This window comes from Centroberyx affinis, unplaced genomic scaffold, assembly GCF_046629955.1.
Source record: "Centroberyx affinis isolate AG114_WGS23_722 - 3 ecotype Tasmania unplaced genomic scaffold, CSIRO-AGI_Caff_v1 ptg003505l_1, whole genome shotgun sequence".
NCBI classification, from domain to species: Eukaryota; Metazoa; Chordata; class Actinopteri; order Beryciformes; family Berycidae; genus Centroberyx; species Centroberyx affinis.
This window is the reverse complement of record NW_027281454.1, coordinates 126,473-141,910: the sequence shown is the minus strand read 5'-3', so window position 1 is coordinate 141,910 and position 15,438 is coordinate 126,473. Positions and strand designations below refer to the sequence as shown.

Here is a 15,438-nt window from a genome sequence, read left to right as displayed (position 1 = left end):
TCATCAGAACACCACGTGCCTTGTCTGTGTGTGTGTGTGTGTGTGTGAGGGGGGGTGTGTGTGTGTGTGTGTGTGTGATTGTCAGATCTTGTTGTGAGGAATGAGTGTGTAAAAAGCTCTGAGCGTTGAACTTTCCCCTACTTCTCACAGTGGCTCCGTCCGTCCCATAGAGCTTTTTACAGCATTCCTGGCTGGGAAGTCTTACTGGAGATTTATGGTGAACACTGACAGCAACTGGCCTGCTTTAGTCACTATAATAAACCATATAAACCACTGTAATAAACTATAATTATAATATAATACTGTTTATCTGTAATACTGTTTTAGTTGTTTGTTGGGGATGTAGTGATGTTATATTAGGAATCCTGCATGCTGGATTTGCATATACATTGTATTATAGGCTGTAGTTATGCAAATAGATATATTTGAATAGCAAACACAAGCGCAGTGGGAGCACAACTGCCAACAGACTGATAACTTTTCCTTAATTTTACCCATGAAAAACAACAGAATATTTTATTATAAGAAAAGATACAGACTTCTAAAATTCGTTCTCTGATGAAAGCAACATGTTGTTTCAATGTTGTTAATATTCCTTGTCATATAACCAATAAAGGCTTTTTAACTTTTGGAAAGAGACAGACTGCCATGGACTATATTTTTGGGGATTCCCTTTTGATGACCTTTCTATGCATATCCTGTGGATTTTCCCCAACTTTTGTTCTTTCCTAAGCTTCTTTTACTTTTCCTTGATTTTTACCCATGAAAAACAACAGGATATTTTATTAAAAGAAAAGATCCTGACTTCTAAAATTCTTTGAAGTGCTTTGGTGTGAAAGTCTGTTTGAGCTTTGAAAATATATCAGTAACACTGAGTGTTTAACCAGTAATTCAGACAGTTCATTGCATCATGGTCCAACTCCACTATGAGAGAAACTCCTCCCCTCAGCACTGGCAGCCAATCAGAGCGGCCTCCCTCCAGTTGCACTGTGCAAGCAGGTTATATAAACCTCACAGTGCCTTTCACCAGCAGCAAACACAGAGAGACATCTGAGCCGAGACGAGCGTTCGTACTGAAACCTCAACAAGACCACAAAGATGCAGACGCCACTTCTTCTTCTTCTAGTCTTGATCATTCTGGTGCAGGCGGGAACCAGTTTCCCCACGGAGAGGAGAGGGTCGCAGGCCAAATACGCCTCCTGGGACGACGTCAATGTGGTGGCGCACGGCCTGCTGCAGCTGGGCCAGGGCCTGAAGGAGCATGTGGACAAGACCAAGGTCCAGATGAGAGACGTCAACGCCAAGCTGAAGGCCTTCAACAGCACCGCCGCCGAGCTGGGGAGGAGGCAGCAGGAGCAAGACCGGGATCTGAAGGCCAGAAGCAAGGAGGTAGAGGAGAGGGAGAGGCTGGTGGAGCAGCTGGCTGACGAGGTGAAGGCCAAGGTGGAGGAGGTGAAGGCGGAGAGCGAGGACATCCACTCCAGGATGGACAGACTGGAGGAGAAGGTGGAGGGAGCGGTGAGAGACCCGGAGGTGGAGAGCAACGACAGCGATCACAGCAGAGTCCCTTTCATCCAGGTGAGAGAGAAATATCACTTTCATTTTTTCGTTTGTTGGGGAAAAAAAAATCTTAATACTTATGCTTCAAAAAGATATGGGAATCCGTGATGAGTGAAAACTGAAAGTAAACAGCAAAATCATGACTAATAATTTAACTCAGAGTGTAGAAATTATTACTGTGCCAGCGTTTATATCAGTCCAGTTAATTTAACACGTTTATATAGTTTTGAACAGCTGCCCAAGAGCCAAATCAGCTCTATGAGCAGACTAACAACTTTCCAATCAACACTTGTCAACTCTGATTAGAAACTGGAATATTTACTGTGCGATGTGGGAACAAATCTTTTCATCCACCAGTTCCAAAAATTCCCCAGACACTTTCACTTTCACAAACCAAATTTAGCTGCGTTTGTCATCTTGGCACCTACCGGTTCTTCCTCACCCCAGATAGACAAATGTTACATTCGACATACTTGTGAAGCTGACAAGGTGTTTCTCTACCTGCTGTTTCCAGAGGATGCTGGAGGCTCAGAACAGACGCATCGACGGCCTGGTGGAGAAAATCAAGCAGCAGCAAGACAAACTGGAGAAGCAGAGTCTGCACCTGCAGGCGCTCCAGAGCAAGGTGCGTTACACCGCAAACACGGTTCATATTTTACGCATTTTAGCCGATGTGCTCGTCCAGAGATACTGAAAATGACCGAGCAGGGAGGGGACATGAACACTCAACAGGGCACCTGGGTGTTAGAGTGATCTGTCAGACACAGGATGCCTTGCTGAAGTGTTGTATTGTGTTAAAATACTGTCGATTAGGGACAGAAGTTACAGATGCTTTCCTCTAACCCTGGTCTTTTCCCTCAGGTTGCACAGAAGAGAATCAAGTCACACAGACGCAGAGATGAAGAGACGGTGCTGAAGGGAGAGGCAGAACAGAGCAATGCTCCGACAGGTGAGACGACAACCGGCTTCTCATGTTTGACACCTTTTTAAACGCTGAAAGTGTTTAACAAGTCACGTTTATGAAAAGATTGTTGATGCAGAAAAGACTTTCACCAACAGTGGTAGACGCTCTTAAAAGTCAGACTGATTGAGATCCTTTTGAAAGCTGAAAATATTAGCTGCTCTAGAAAAAATAAAATGTTAAAGTTCATAACCCGTCCCTAGGCAGCAAGCAACCTTTCCCCTCATTTGCTCAAAGCCTGGTTCTGAACTTCTTTATCTGGGCACTAAACAGTACAAATCCTGTACTGTTATGCTTTTTGGTTAACACACGGCTGGAGATCAGGACTTTGACATTTCTTTTTTTCAAACAAAGTGCTGAGGTATGAACAATAGACAAAGACAGACTCAGGATATTATTTTCAACACACACTGTACAGGTATCTATGTGTGTTGTCCCAAAATCAACCTACAGTGTTGACAAATGACACATCCTCTTTAAGAGTGTAAAGGTCCAACACTCATTACAAATTGTGATTCATCCTGAAGAAATGTCATCCAGTTTGCATCCATCGACAAGAACGGGCATTTACGAGCGTGCCAACTGTGTCAGAGTGCGCTCGTACGTCACGTAGCGCACGGTGACACGGAGAATAAGAGTGAACCTTTGTCCCTGAGTTTACAAGAACTACCTCGCTGGCAGTGAAGCTCAGTCAGTCCAAAGGTTAATGAAAATGAGGACAGCAGCTTTTTCAACTCCCCTACACTGCTAGGACACTGTTAGCGATTAGCAGGCCTTGGACATTAAACAGGTCAACACACAAGATCATGGCCAAAGTGTCTGGCAAAGCCCCAAATTTAGAAATCTTCTCTTCTCTTTTAGTTTCGTGCCTTATTTATCCCACCAAACATTTCAGCTACATGAGTCATATAGACTTTTCTTTATGTGGAAGTGGAAGTATTACAAAAGCCTCATGTCTGCACCTCGCTGGGTGTGCGTTCTTACTACTGAAATCCTAAAATTCACCAACCACTTTGACTATTTTACCAGCTGTATAGAACCAAACCTTTACGTGACAGCTGGTTGGTAATCAAACCTACAGTACGAGCCACAGCTAAGATTCACCAGTATTTGGCTGTTTGCCCTGATCGACTCAGGAGCCCCGATGGGAACAATGACCTCAGAGGTCCAATGTGCTGAATCATCTGACAGCAGTTCTCTGTGTTCTGGTTTTCTAAGGTTTGGCCAGAGATTGCCACGAGCTGTTTGTGCAGGGGCAGCGAGCCAGCGGAGTGTACACCATCCAGCCGCAGGACTCCCGGCCCTTCAGTGTCCTCTGTGAAATGACGTCAGGTGAGTCCAGCAGAAACTATGCCAAAGGTCTCAGTTAATGTGACAAAGCTGCTACAAAGCTTTAAAGCTGCACTAGGCAAGGTTTTTATGTAATAATACACCGTCTTAGCCTAAATCACAAATCAGGGTCCATCATCCTTCCAGAAAAAGCTGGACTTATTAATGATAGCTGAACTTGCTGCCAAAAGATTTCTTTCCACCATCTCTACCCCTACCAGCTACTAAGTAGAAAAAAGTTAGGTCAGAGGAATGTGCATTACTGACGTCATGTTTTGATTTCTGGGTAATGAATCCTTCAGCTTTAATCTGATAGGGATAAGGTCCAAAATGCTGGAGCTCTGCTGTGGTGGTACACTGAATCTTAAAACTATGTTTTTAATTGTAAAGCCGTGTAAAGCACTTTGGGACAGACTTGTTTTGTGAAAAGTGTATTATAGCCTGGCCTAACCTCTTCTCCCCTCTGTCTGTCCCGACACAGAAGCTGGATGGACCGTCATCCAGAGACGCCATGATGGATCCCAGAACTTCAACCAGTTGTGGGAAAGCTATCAGAAAGGCTTCGGCAGCCTGATTGGTGAGCCCAAATGTTCCACAATCGATTACAAGATCCTCATCATCAAACAGTAGCAGGTCTTCTTCCTTGAGTCACAAACACTAATCTTAATCCTTTTCCTTCCTCGTCAGGCGAGTTTTGGTTGGGATTGGAGAACATCCACTCTCTCTCCAAACAAGGCCAGTACACGCTGCAGGTGGAGCTCTCTGATTGGGCGGGACAGGAGCAGTCGACTCGTTACCAGTTCAAATTGGACGGAGAAGAGAAGAAGTACGCCCTCCACTTGGACCAGGACTCTTCTTCTGGGGTTCAGGAGAACACCATGACGACCGGAGCCGCCGGTCTTCCCTTCTCCACCTCCGACAGAGACAATGACCTCAGTGCAGACACCAACTGTGCCGGGCTTCTCTCAGGTGGGTTTGATTCGTTAACCTCTTCCATAGGCTCTCCCACTGAGGTGCCGTTGAGCAAGGCACTTACACTCCAGCTGCTCCAGTGAAGCTCCTCAGTGGTCAACCAATAGATTACAATGGGAACCAAGACATTGCTGAGAGAGATTAGGGATGTTCAGCAGATCCTGCTGGGATGAATGAAGGATAAAATAAAATAAAGCTTATATGTTTCATCAACCTGCATTGCAAGGAACATCTATGAGCATCCTTAAAATGAATTTACTCTTCAGAGCAATGAGCGAGCGGGTAGAAGTTCCAATGTCTTGCTCAAGAACTCTTCCAGACTCAACTATGAGCATGGGAATCGAACCTGTGACCTTTCAGTTATCAGATGGTTACTGTAACCCTTAGTCCACCCTGCACCCCCAAATGAAAAATTACATTTTAGGGCACAATCTTTAACAAGGACACTATTTTGTTGCAGGAGGTTGGTGGTTCAGCAGCTGCGGTGAGTCGAACCTCAACGGAAAGTATCCCAGAAGGCCGAGCCATCAGTCCAGGAGACAAGGGATGTTTTGGACGACCGCAAAAGGACGCAACAGTTCTCTGAAGACCACCGTTTTGAAGATTGCACCAGCCACAGTCAAGCAATAGGTGGATCAGTCTGCCTTGAAACCAGTGGACCAAAGACATTGTTGAGATAGACCAACATGAGCATATTCAACTTAGTTCCAGTGATGCTTATACAAAACAAGATGTTGAACTACCATGAACTAAAGCATCATATTGCTTATTGCAATCTGCACATTACTGATCTGTCCTGAAAATGCACTGGATAGTCAGCTATTTATATGCTATGCCATTATGTTAACTCACTGTCTCAGTGGATATGTTCAGTCATAATGACTGCTATGTTATTCCCTTTATAAGGGCTATACTTCTGAAACTTGTTTATAAATGCGTATATATTCTTTAACTATGTGTATTGTTTTATATTTTTGTCATTTACAAGCTTCAAATGCTATTCAAACCTATTTTATGAGTCAAATTGATGAAAATAAAGTTTTGAAAAACGTACATTCTGGCTCTATATTACTGTTTGCAGGCCTCACTATGCTCACCGTGCAAACAGAGCGCCCCCTACTGGAGCCCAATCTACGGATATAAAGCCATAGAAAACGGAAAAATGCATTTTACATTTTAGGCATTTAACCACATTTATGCAAAGCGACTTACAATGAGGTAGCAGGTAAGAGCTCGGTGTCTTGCTCAAGGACACTTCAGCAGGAACCTGTGAGGCGTCGGCTGCAGTCTGTCAAGCCACTCGGCCTCACAGAGAGATCCATGTCTGTGTCAGTTCATAGTTACTGCAGCATTGGAAATGAACCACAACTCCCCCAGTTATCGGTGAAAATGACCTGAAGATGTACCGTCATGGCTAATTGTAAAAAAAATAATGAATGAATGATTTATTGAATGATTGATTGTCTGGTCCTATCAAGTGAAGTGGGCCTCTATAAGTATATGTAGAGGGAAGTTGTGTTTTTACGTTGTGTGTTTTTCTTTTTACTGTAGTTATACAATTTTTTTTTACTGCAAACAGTGTTTTGAGATGTGTAGTGTAGTTTTACCAAAGTTTTACTGCAAACACTGCACACCAAATTTCTCTTGCAGGACAATAAAGTTTGAACTCAAAATATTAGCGACAACACGGTTTTAACAGGTTTCTGAAACATTTTTAGCACTTTAAAGCTCCCATCCTATAGAACTGCTGTTGGGTGCAAAACAAATAATCACAATTTTGGTGTTTGTTTTATTTGAATTGAAAGATTGCATGGGCATTCATATGGTTAACATGGGTCATTTATAACATTTATTTCAAGAGAATTTGAATCAACAGTGACTCTCCCAGTCCTATTTTTCAAATGCATGATTTGTTGCATGCTGCAATTTTGTTAAATGTCCCATACAGTAGGTCCCATACAGCTGAATATACAGTATATGTCCAGTATATCTGTATATGTGCAGGTTTTATGCAGCAGCACCGCTCCCTGCTGGGGAAAAGATAAAACATGGATGCTTCGTTCTGACTGAAGAAAAGCAGTAGGATCGAAGTACCAACCATGAGTTCATTTCTATGTCTGACAGAGAGATGACAAATTATAACTGAATCTCCCTCTCTGAAATGAACCAATCTAATCTCAATAATCACAAGAAGAAACACATTGTCACTCTGGTAAATAGATAAACTGGTTATAGTGAATCTGTATGTCTAATTGTTAGTATTATAGCTCCAAAAATCACAGGAAAAGTGAAAACAAGACGAGACTCTTTGGTCTTTCCAGTGACTCACAAATTCTTACTTTCTCTTCCGTTCTGCTGCTTTTTCCCTTTCAGTCAAGACCAGAGAAATAATACTGAAACTACTGGAGGGCATGAAATAATGACAGAGGACAGCCGTAGTTTTTCCTGATGTTGACAATCTACACTTCTTTTTAATGTGAATATGCAATGACAAGTTACCAGCAATCTAGATTGACAGGACAATAAACCTGGAATTGAATTAAGTGATTTTTTTTCTTCTTGTTTGAGAGTTGATGTATTTATAAGTCCCTTGAGGGTTTTCACTGAAATCTGTGCATTTTATTGCAATGTCTGTTTTCTGTTTCACTTTCATCACTTCTCTTCTGTGTTTTATCACTGCAAATAAAAAGGCTAAAACTGTCTCAGCCTGTTGTACGGACTCTAAACAGATTCTCATTTCTCTGGTTTATTATTCCACAAAAAAAAACAGTGAAATGCTTTGTTTATCAAATTCAAAATTGCTTTTGGGGGAAGAGAAAACTTTGAGAATGTTGATTCATTTCTGTTTATTTCTCCATCACTTAAGTGCATTACTTTCCATGGACAGATTGAAGCAGCTCTTCTTACAAATGGTTGCCAGACACTTTCTAAGTATCGAGTAATTTCATGGTCATAGGTCCTCAAAAGGATTCCCTGATATTATACTACTCTCAAACCCTCACAAGGCACCTTAGACTGCCAGCAGTTCTGTTCAACATCGTCTTAAAGGTCAGTTTGGCTTCCTGGGTGCCGATGCAAATGCATCCTGTGCAAAAGAAAAACGTGCGACACATCAAAGTCCTCAGCAGCAGAAGAAAAGGCAAAAGGAAAACTTAAAAAAAACTTCCAAGAAAATCAGAGTGAGCTGTTGAGTGAGACTGCAGTCAAAATAGGTTCCCCACCCTTTATAAATGCATAGGAATCAATAAAAAATATTTTCTTTTTAATAATACACACTTAAAAACAGCAGATGCCGCATGTGGCCTTTTGCTCGTTGATCCGCACTACATGAAGAAACATCCAGTCATCCATGATAACACATGACAGCACAGTCCAAAAACAAACTAACCAAAAAACAGACAATAGGGACCACGAGAAAGGGGAGTAAGTGCTTGTGTAGTTAAATGTTGCCAGAGCTTGATTTTTACTATTTCCAGTCCAGTGTTTCTCCACTGACAAAGACGGAAAAAAAGAAAATTTTGTCAGCCAGATCCCAGGGAAAAAGTGAGTTTGCTATAGAAGGAATGGCACAAAAAAAATCCAAAAGTAAAAGGAGAAATCGCTCAGAAGTTGCTTCCCGAAGGCCAAACGAGGCGGATCGCTGACTGACCGGGCAACGAGGTTTGGCATAGTTTCCATTCAGCAGATATAAAAAGGGAAGGGAGGAGGAGGAGGGATGGAAGGAGGAGGAGGAGGAAAGAAGAGACGAAGAGAAGAGGGGAAGGGAGAAAGGGAAGGCTTTAGGAGACGATATGAGGATAGGAAGGGAAAAGGGAGGGAGGGTATAGGAAGGGAGGAGACAAGGGGAAAGTAGGAGAGTAGGGATGGATGAAGGGAGGATCTGAGGGTAGGAGGTTAGGAGGGTAGGTGAGGAGGGTAGGAAGGGAGAAAGGGAGGAGTGGAGGAAGGCAGGATCTGAAAGGATGTGAGGGTAGGAAGGGAGGGGATTACGGGAGGAAAGGAGAATTAGAGGGTAGGAAGGGAGGAGATTAAGGGAGGATGTGAGGGTAGGAAAGGAGGAGATGAAGGGAGGATGTGAGGGTAGGAAGGGAGGAGACACGGGAAAAGTAGGAGAGTAGGGATGGATGAAGGGAGGATCTGAGGGTAGGAGGTTAGGAGGGTAGGTGAGGAGGGTAGGAAGGAAGAAAGGAAGGAGTGGAAGAAGGAGTGGAAGAAGGGAGGATCTGAGGATAGGAGGGTAGGTGAGGAGGGTAGGAGGGTAGGAAGGGAGAAAGGAAGGAGTGGAGGAAGGCAGGATCTGAGAGGATGAGAGGGTAGGAAAGGAGGAAATGAAGGGCGGATGTGAGGGTAGGAAGGTATGAAGGGAGGATGTGAGGGTAGGAAGGTATGAAGGGAGGATGTGAGGGTAGGAAGGTAGGAAGGGAGGATATGAGGTTAGGAAGGTAGGAAGGGAGGATATGAGGGTAGGAAAGTAGGAAGGGATGATGTGAGGGTAGGAAGGTAGGAAGGGAGGATGTGAGGGTAGGAAGGTAGGAAGGGAGGATGTGAGGGTAGGAAGGTAGGAAGGAGGAGTGGAGGAATGATCAGAGGTTCTGCTGCAGGAAGTGCAGCAGTGTGATTTCATAATGTTCTCCAGACTCGGGGCAGCGGATGCTGTGGCGCTCGTTAGGATAAATCTGAAAGAACAGGAACCCCAAAAAGATATGTGTATGATCAGAATGGACAAACTGCTTCCTACACATTTTACAACTCAAAACTACATACTTTTATCAGGAGATTATTCTTCACAAGCAATTATCATAAAGTGTGTAAGATGTCATTTGTGTTTTTTTTGTTTGATTCACAACCTTTTTTGAAGAGTGGGAAATTCATTTTCTTTTCTTTCTAAACCTGCACTGGATTGAAACACTGGAAAAACTGGAGAAGCTGCACTCTGGGGGAAAAAACGGGCGAACTGCACCTTTACACAGCAGACCCAGATCAATATAAGATAAGATATCACTTTATTAATCCCCTTGGGGAAATTCGGGTAAGGATGTATTGCTGAGATACGCTCATTACTGCTGCTGGATTCATTTTTTCAGATTACTGGCTATTATTCCAGTTTTTAAGCATTTTGCTCCTCACTTTGCCTTAACATTCATATTTTAGGCATTTAGCTGAAGTTTATCCAAAGTGATTTAAAATCAATGAGCAGGAAAGAGTTCAGTGTCTTGCTCAAGGACACACTCGCTCACAAGAACCAAACTTGGGACCTTCCAGTTACAGGACGTCCTCTCTAACCCCTGGACACCACGGCAATACTGTCCTGCGCTGGTTTAGGAATTAAGCCCATCCAGCCTCTTTTAAGTCCAATCACAGCAGCCAAATATTCATGATCCACATGTTTACCACAGTCTGAATACGAGTCAACATGTGAGCATCTCCTCTTACCTGCAGCTGGTACGGCTTCCCCGCCCGGATCAGCTGGGACACCAGGAAGTTTGTGTGGAAGAAATGCACATTCTCATCTAGAAATCCATGGAGGATCAGCAATCTGTTGGGCCTGCAAGGAAGAGGAAATGTAACGTTTGAATTTGTTTAATTTATTTATTCATATTAACACCTAGAGCTGCAGCAGTCTACAGTAAACAGGAAAGCAGAATCAGAGTCAAATGACCCTGAGTGAATGTTCTATGTTTTTCATTCTCTTAAAGCCATTTTGATCTAAAGGCCTCTGCTTAAATGCTTCAAATTAGTTTCTTAGACAAATATAAATAATGAAGTTGTTCCTATGTATGAATTTCTTTCCAAAGCCTTTGCCTTTCCATCAAGGCAAAGGGCGGCTACTTTAAAGAATCAAAAATATAAGACAGTTTTGATTTGTTTAACACTTTTTTGGTCGCTGCATAATTCCATTTGTGTTATTTCATAGTTTTTATGTCTTTACTATTATTCTGAAATGTGAAAAATAGTAAAAATAAAGAAAACTGTGGTGTGTTCCAACTTGACTGGTAGTGTACTTCTATAATACACCTACATTTACCAACACGCAGGATGCAAGTTAACGACCACTTGTGCTATTTTGTGAGATGTAGAAACCTGGGTTGCTAAGAGACAGGCGGCGGACGGCTGGAGGTATATCCAAGTGGTTAACAGGTGGGAGACATTGGAGGATTGGTGTATTTATGCACTAAGTTTGTTTTTCTTACTCGCTGGGCAGCTTGTCGACCTGCAGGGCGACGGAGCCGTCCTCGTAGGCCTGCTGGTTGTTGTCGGGCGTGTCCATGTAGCGCTCTGTGTAGCCCGTGTCGTACGCCGTCCACAGCGTCACCGGAGCTCCGGCTATGGCGACCTGGACACAAACAAGGAAGACAGACAGACAGAGGCTGGAGGATCTCCTTCTGAAAGGGAAACTAAACCTCAAACCCAAATCTGTGTAAAGCCCGACTGTATAGACGGTGACATGAGATTTGTTCCAGCAGACGACTGAATTTAAATTCTGTTTTTCTGAATTTGTATGGAATGATTGAATTTATTGAAGTTGAAACTGATTATAGAAATCAAACTCATGATGCTCTTACCAAGTTTTTATCCTATTAAAACCATATTGCATTGAAAAGTCCTAGATATTTAGTTTTCTTTAAGATATTAAATTGATACTGGACTCTTGATTTGTTCTGACTTAACTTGCTGTTCGACATTTAGACTTGAGACTTGACATTAATGACATGGACTTGACTTGATAATCTACATTTAGTAAAGTGAATGTTTGTGGTGTGGACCTTGAAGACACTGGGTTTGTGGATGAGGCCCATGAGCGACAGGAAGCCGCCGTACGACCAGCCGTGGATGGCGACGCGACTCAGGTCCACAAACTTGTACTTGTCAGCAACGTAGTGTAAACCCTCCACCTGGTCCTCGATCTCCACCAGGCCCTGGGGGGAGCAGAGGGGAGAGGACTCAGCAGGCAGAAACCTTCCTTCACTGACCGTTTACATGTCCAGGGCTCCCACTCCTTCACTGATGAAATTCTCAAACTTCCCCATGACCCATTTTTCCTTAAATTCCATGACCAAATTTTAATGATTGAATTAAAAAGTAACCATCAACTACATTAACTTTAAGCATTAGTTTGTTTTTCACTTCATGTCTATCTTTATCCATCTACCTATACGTCTGTCTGTTTGCCTATCCATCTCTCTCTCTTAGAGTTGTTCCGATACCGATACCCGTACCAGAAATGCCTCTGATACAGCCTAAAATGCTGGATCGGGTATCGGCGAGTACGCGAGTCTATGCACCGATCCGATATCACATAATTTATTAGCCCCGAAAAAAAACAACTTTAAAGTAGCTTCACCCGGATAAAACAGCCGTTTTCCCGAAAATCTATACTTATATATTAAATTTATACTGTTACTGTACTATTTAAAATTTTAAATGTCTTTTATTTTACTAAATTGTGGCTGCACTAAACAGTTTTTTAAAGGAATTGTTGTTTATTCCTAGATTTATTTATTTATGTTTTTTTCAGTTATGACTGTCAAACTAGATAATAAAGTTCTATGGCATTCATTCTCTGTATGTATTTAGGGTTTAACCTGAGCCAGGACATACAACAATGACAGCAATTATATCACATCCATACAGGGTTAGTAGTATACAGCTGTTAAAAAATAATAATAATATTTATTTTTTTTAACGCACTGGTATCGGATCGGTACTCGGTATCGGCCGATACGCAAGTTCAGGTATCGGAATCGGTATCGGGAAGGAAAAAATGGTATCGAAACATCTCTACTCTCTCTCTCAAAGTTTCTAAGGCAGTGAGATGTATTCTGGTGAAAAGCATCATGGGATAGATACCATTTGGTTTTTCACAGCTCCTTCAAACTTGAGCCCCCGCTGGCAGGAGCCCCTCCCGTCCAGAACCAGCACAGCGTAGCCCAGAGAGGCCAGCGTGTTCAGCCGCAGATACTTCACTCCTTTATACGAGTTGTTCACCAGCTGGACCTGGAAGAAAAACGTATTTACAGCAATGTGTTATCAAATGCAGGAAAAAATGTTTGTCTTCCATGGACAATGCAGGTAGGCATCGTCTGTCTGTATAATCCGATTACATTCATATTTGATCTGAGTGACTAAATCATTTAGTAATAAAGTCTAAATTAGGGGAATGGGACGCTCTTCTCTGTTGCAGCACCAATCTGTGATTTAGGCTGATAGGACAGGTGTATTTTTATATAAAAATATTTCCTAGAGCAGCTTTAAAATTTAAATTAACCGTTATGGGTCACAGATGTGTATTTATTATTTTATAACGGCTTTGAATGTGACCAAGTCAGAACTTAGGACTGAGGTATCACTTCTCAAATTCTTTTGAGATGCGTTCATTTGACAAAAACTAGGGCTGGGCAATATGGACAAAATCAAATATCACAATATTTTTGACCAAATACCAAGATATCGATATTGCGACAATATTGTAGGGATGACTATTGGTGCTTTCACAAAAGATTTACACAGTGAGATTTTTGATAAATAATCATCAGTAATGTGGATATAATGACTAAGTGGGTAAAGGCAAATAATAGAACAGCTAGAACGGTCTGGTAAGTTCAGAAAATGACATCACTTTACTGTAATGCAGCCTTTAAAACCAGGAAAGACACTTATGCCATATCACGATATTACGATATCCAAAATGTAAGACGATATCTAGTCTCATTTCACGATATCTATATAATATCGATATACTGCCCAGCCCTAACAAAAACACATAAAACCGACACTTTCTTTTCCTCTTTCTGTAGTTTCTGAGCCTGCTGGACATTGATCTGTCAGTGTGAGAGAGCGAACCTGCGGGCCTCCGTACACGAAGACGACGGTGGGATGCTTCCTGCCGGGCAGCAGCTGCTGCGGTTTGTACAACATGCCGTACAGCTGGAAGCCCGACTTCCCCGTGAAGTTAAAGATCTCTGGAGGAGTGTAGTCTAACGGGCAGCCTGAGGAAGAACAGCAGCAACATCAGTACAGAAGTAGGGCTGAACAATTAATTGAAATTTTATCGAAATCGCAATATGGCCTACTGCAATTTTCAAATCGCAGGAGGCGCAATATTTGTTAAAGGTGAAATGTGTCAAAATACCATTTTAAATTAAATATTGTGGTGCTGCAGAGATGTCCTGGCCTACACATCATATACTACAGACTTAAGAAAACATCTTTGTTTGGTACAGATCCCCGCAAAAATCACACCATAATCATTTTAATACGTTTTTCAATGAAAATGAGAATAATGATGTAAAAATGATCATTCCCTCTAATATCGCAAATCATATCGCAATTGCAATATCAGTCAAAATAATCACAATTAGATATTTTTTCAAAATCGTTCAGCCCTATACAGAAGGCACTGTTAAACTCACTGTACTCATTATCAACTCTCACTTCACTCATTTTAAGGCACTCTATATAAGTAAATATAAGTATAAATGCCTAAAGCCCTGTCATATTAAACAGAAAGAGGGCTGTACAACTGATCAGAAAAATACTGACAACTGCAATTTTAATTTTCAATTTCCTTTTTTTTTTTTAGAAGAAAAGCTGCCTAAATGAGGTGTTCTTGCACAGTGCAGAATCCCTGGCCTGCAAACTACACTGCATGCTGGACAAAAATCTTTCCTTTTATTCAAACTGAGAAACGTAAAGCTGCATAACATAAAAAGAAGTTACTTAAAAAAAAAAAAATCACAGTGCTTTGCAATCTTTTACAAAAGAATTACAAAAGATTTTTTTTCTTTTGTCAATATCATGCTTGCCTAACAGTTGCAAGACATCGTTTCATGTCATAACCGAACTGTAGTAGCCTTCAGTAGTGATTTCTTACCGGAGGACTCCATCATGCTGGCCCAGAACTCGGACTCTTTGCGCGGGCCGTCGCTGTCGGAGCCGCTCAGCCTGTACAGGTGAACGCAGGGCGGACTGCTCACACTGCTGTAATGGCTGACAAACATGTCAAAGGTCTGAGGAGAAGAAGAGAGAAGGGAGAAGGGGGGGGGGGGTCAAACTGAGCCTTTGTGACCTTATTCCGACTTACCTTCCCTCGCATACATATAAGACTAGAAAAAAGCATCTTATAAAAGGGTAAGAAACGTAAACTTAAATGTATGAGCTTTAGTGTGTGGTTAGCAGAGGTCCACAGGTGTGGAATGAGCTTGATAACACTATAAAAATGTCATTATCTGTGTCTGTTTTCAAAAAGAGTTTAAGGCAGCAGTTGTTGCTAAAATATGTTGAAGCTTGAACACCCTGAACGGCTCGGGACTTCTAAACTAGTTACTCTACTCTGAAATCCATTCAAATTGTTCTGTTATTTCCACTTTCCATATGTCTCTATTTATTGTATCTCACCTATTTAATCAATGTTTAGACTGATGGAATAAATGTCTTAGGACCATTTAGTAGTACTTTTTAGGGTCTTAGGTTAGTCTTAGTGTTTTGTAGGTTGTAAGTGTTACTGTATAATACATGCACTTTTTCAAATCTAGACGTGTTAGTAAACATATATTTTAAACACTATCTGCTTAGTGTCTGGGCCTCAAGCTTCAGATAGCTTATCAGGGTGTCCCATT

The 15,438-nt window shown here is 41.9% G+C and overlaps 2 protein-coding genes across 3 annotated transcripts in view; one reads left to right on the top strand and one right to left on the bottom strand.

Moving 5' to 3' along the window:
- The first annotated feature begins 1,051 nt into the window (after nucleotides 1–1,051).
- LOC139661303 (angiopoietin-related protein 4-like) lies at nucleotides 1,052–5,836 on the top strand. Of its 2 annotated transcripts, none has more exons than XM_071539738.1 (7): nucleotides 1,052–1,578; nucleotides 2,075–2,185; nucleotides 2,422–2,509; nucleotides 3,740–3,853; nucleotides 4,332–4,427; nucleotides 4,538–4,819; nucleotides 5,283–5,836. In XM_071539738.1, exons 1-7 carry the CDS (start codon nucleotides 1,099–1,101, stop codon nucleotides 5,450–5,452), a joined length of 1,341 nt encoding a protein of 446 aa, XP_071395839.1. In that variant the 5' UTR covers nucleotides 1,052–1,098; the 3' UTR covers nucleotides 5,453–5,836. The 2 variants fall into 2 exon arrangements, with proteins under 2 accessions (XP_071395839.1, XP_071395840.1); XM_071539739.1 differs by having other exon boundaries at nucleotides 2,075–2,197; nucleotides 2,431–2,509.
- A 2,227-nt stretch (nucleotides 5,837–8,063) lies between these two features.
- Nucleotides 8,064–15,438, bottom strand: part of LOC139661302 (dipeptidyl peptidase 9-like) — a 30,085-nt gene continuing 22,710 nt past the window's right edge. The window contains exons 15-21 of the mRNA XM_071539737.1: nucleotides 14,694–14,829; nucleotides 13,664–13,809; nucleotides 12,671–12,817; nucleotides 11,587–11,739; nucleotides 11,014–11,156; nucleotides 10,256–10,367; nucleotides 8,064–9,498 (exon numbers count right to left, since the gene is read on the bottom strand). Of these exons, the coding sequence (XP_071395838.1) occupies nucleotides 9,406–9,498; nucleotides 10,256–10,367; nucleotides 11,014–11,156; nucleotides 11,587–11,739; nucleotides 12,671–12,817; nucleotides 13,664–13,809; nucleotides 14,694–14,829 (930 nt within the window). The 3' untranslated portion in view covers nucleotides 8,064–9,405. The remainder of the gene's footprint in view (nucleotides 9,499–10,255; nucleotides 10,368–11,013; nucleotides 11,157–11,586; nucleotides 11,740–12,670; nucleotides 12,818–13,663; nucleotides 13,810–14,693; nucleotides 14,830–15,438) is intronic.

What these genes read in the sequence shown, in the direction of transcription:
- LOC139661303 (XM_071539739.1), top strand. Translation starts at nt 1,099, where the DNA reads ATGCAGACGCCACTTCTTCTTCTTCTAGTCTTGATCATTCTGGTGCAG. An exon ending in GCAGAGTCCCTTTCATCCAG is followed by an intron (nt 1,579 to 2,074) that starts GTGAGAGAGAAA and finishes TGCTGTTTCCAG; the next exon opens with AGGATGCTGGAGGCTCAGAA. An exon ending in ACAGAGCAATGCTCCGACAG is followed by an intron (nt 2,510 to 3,739) that starts GTGAGACGACAA and finishes TGGTTTTCTAAG; the next exon opens with GTTTGGCCAGAGATTGCCAC.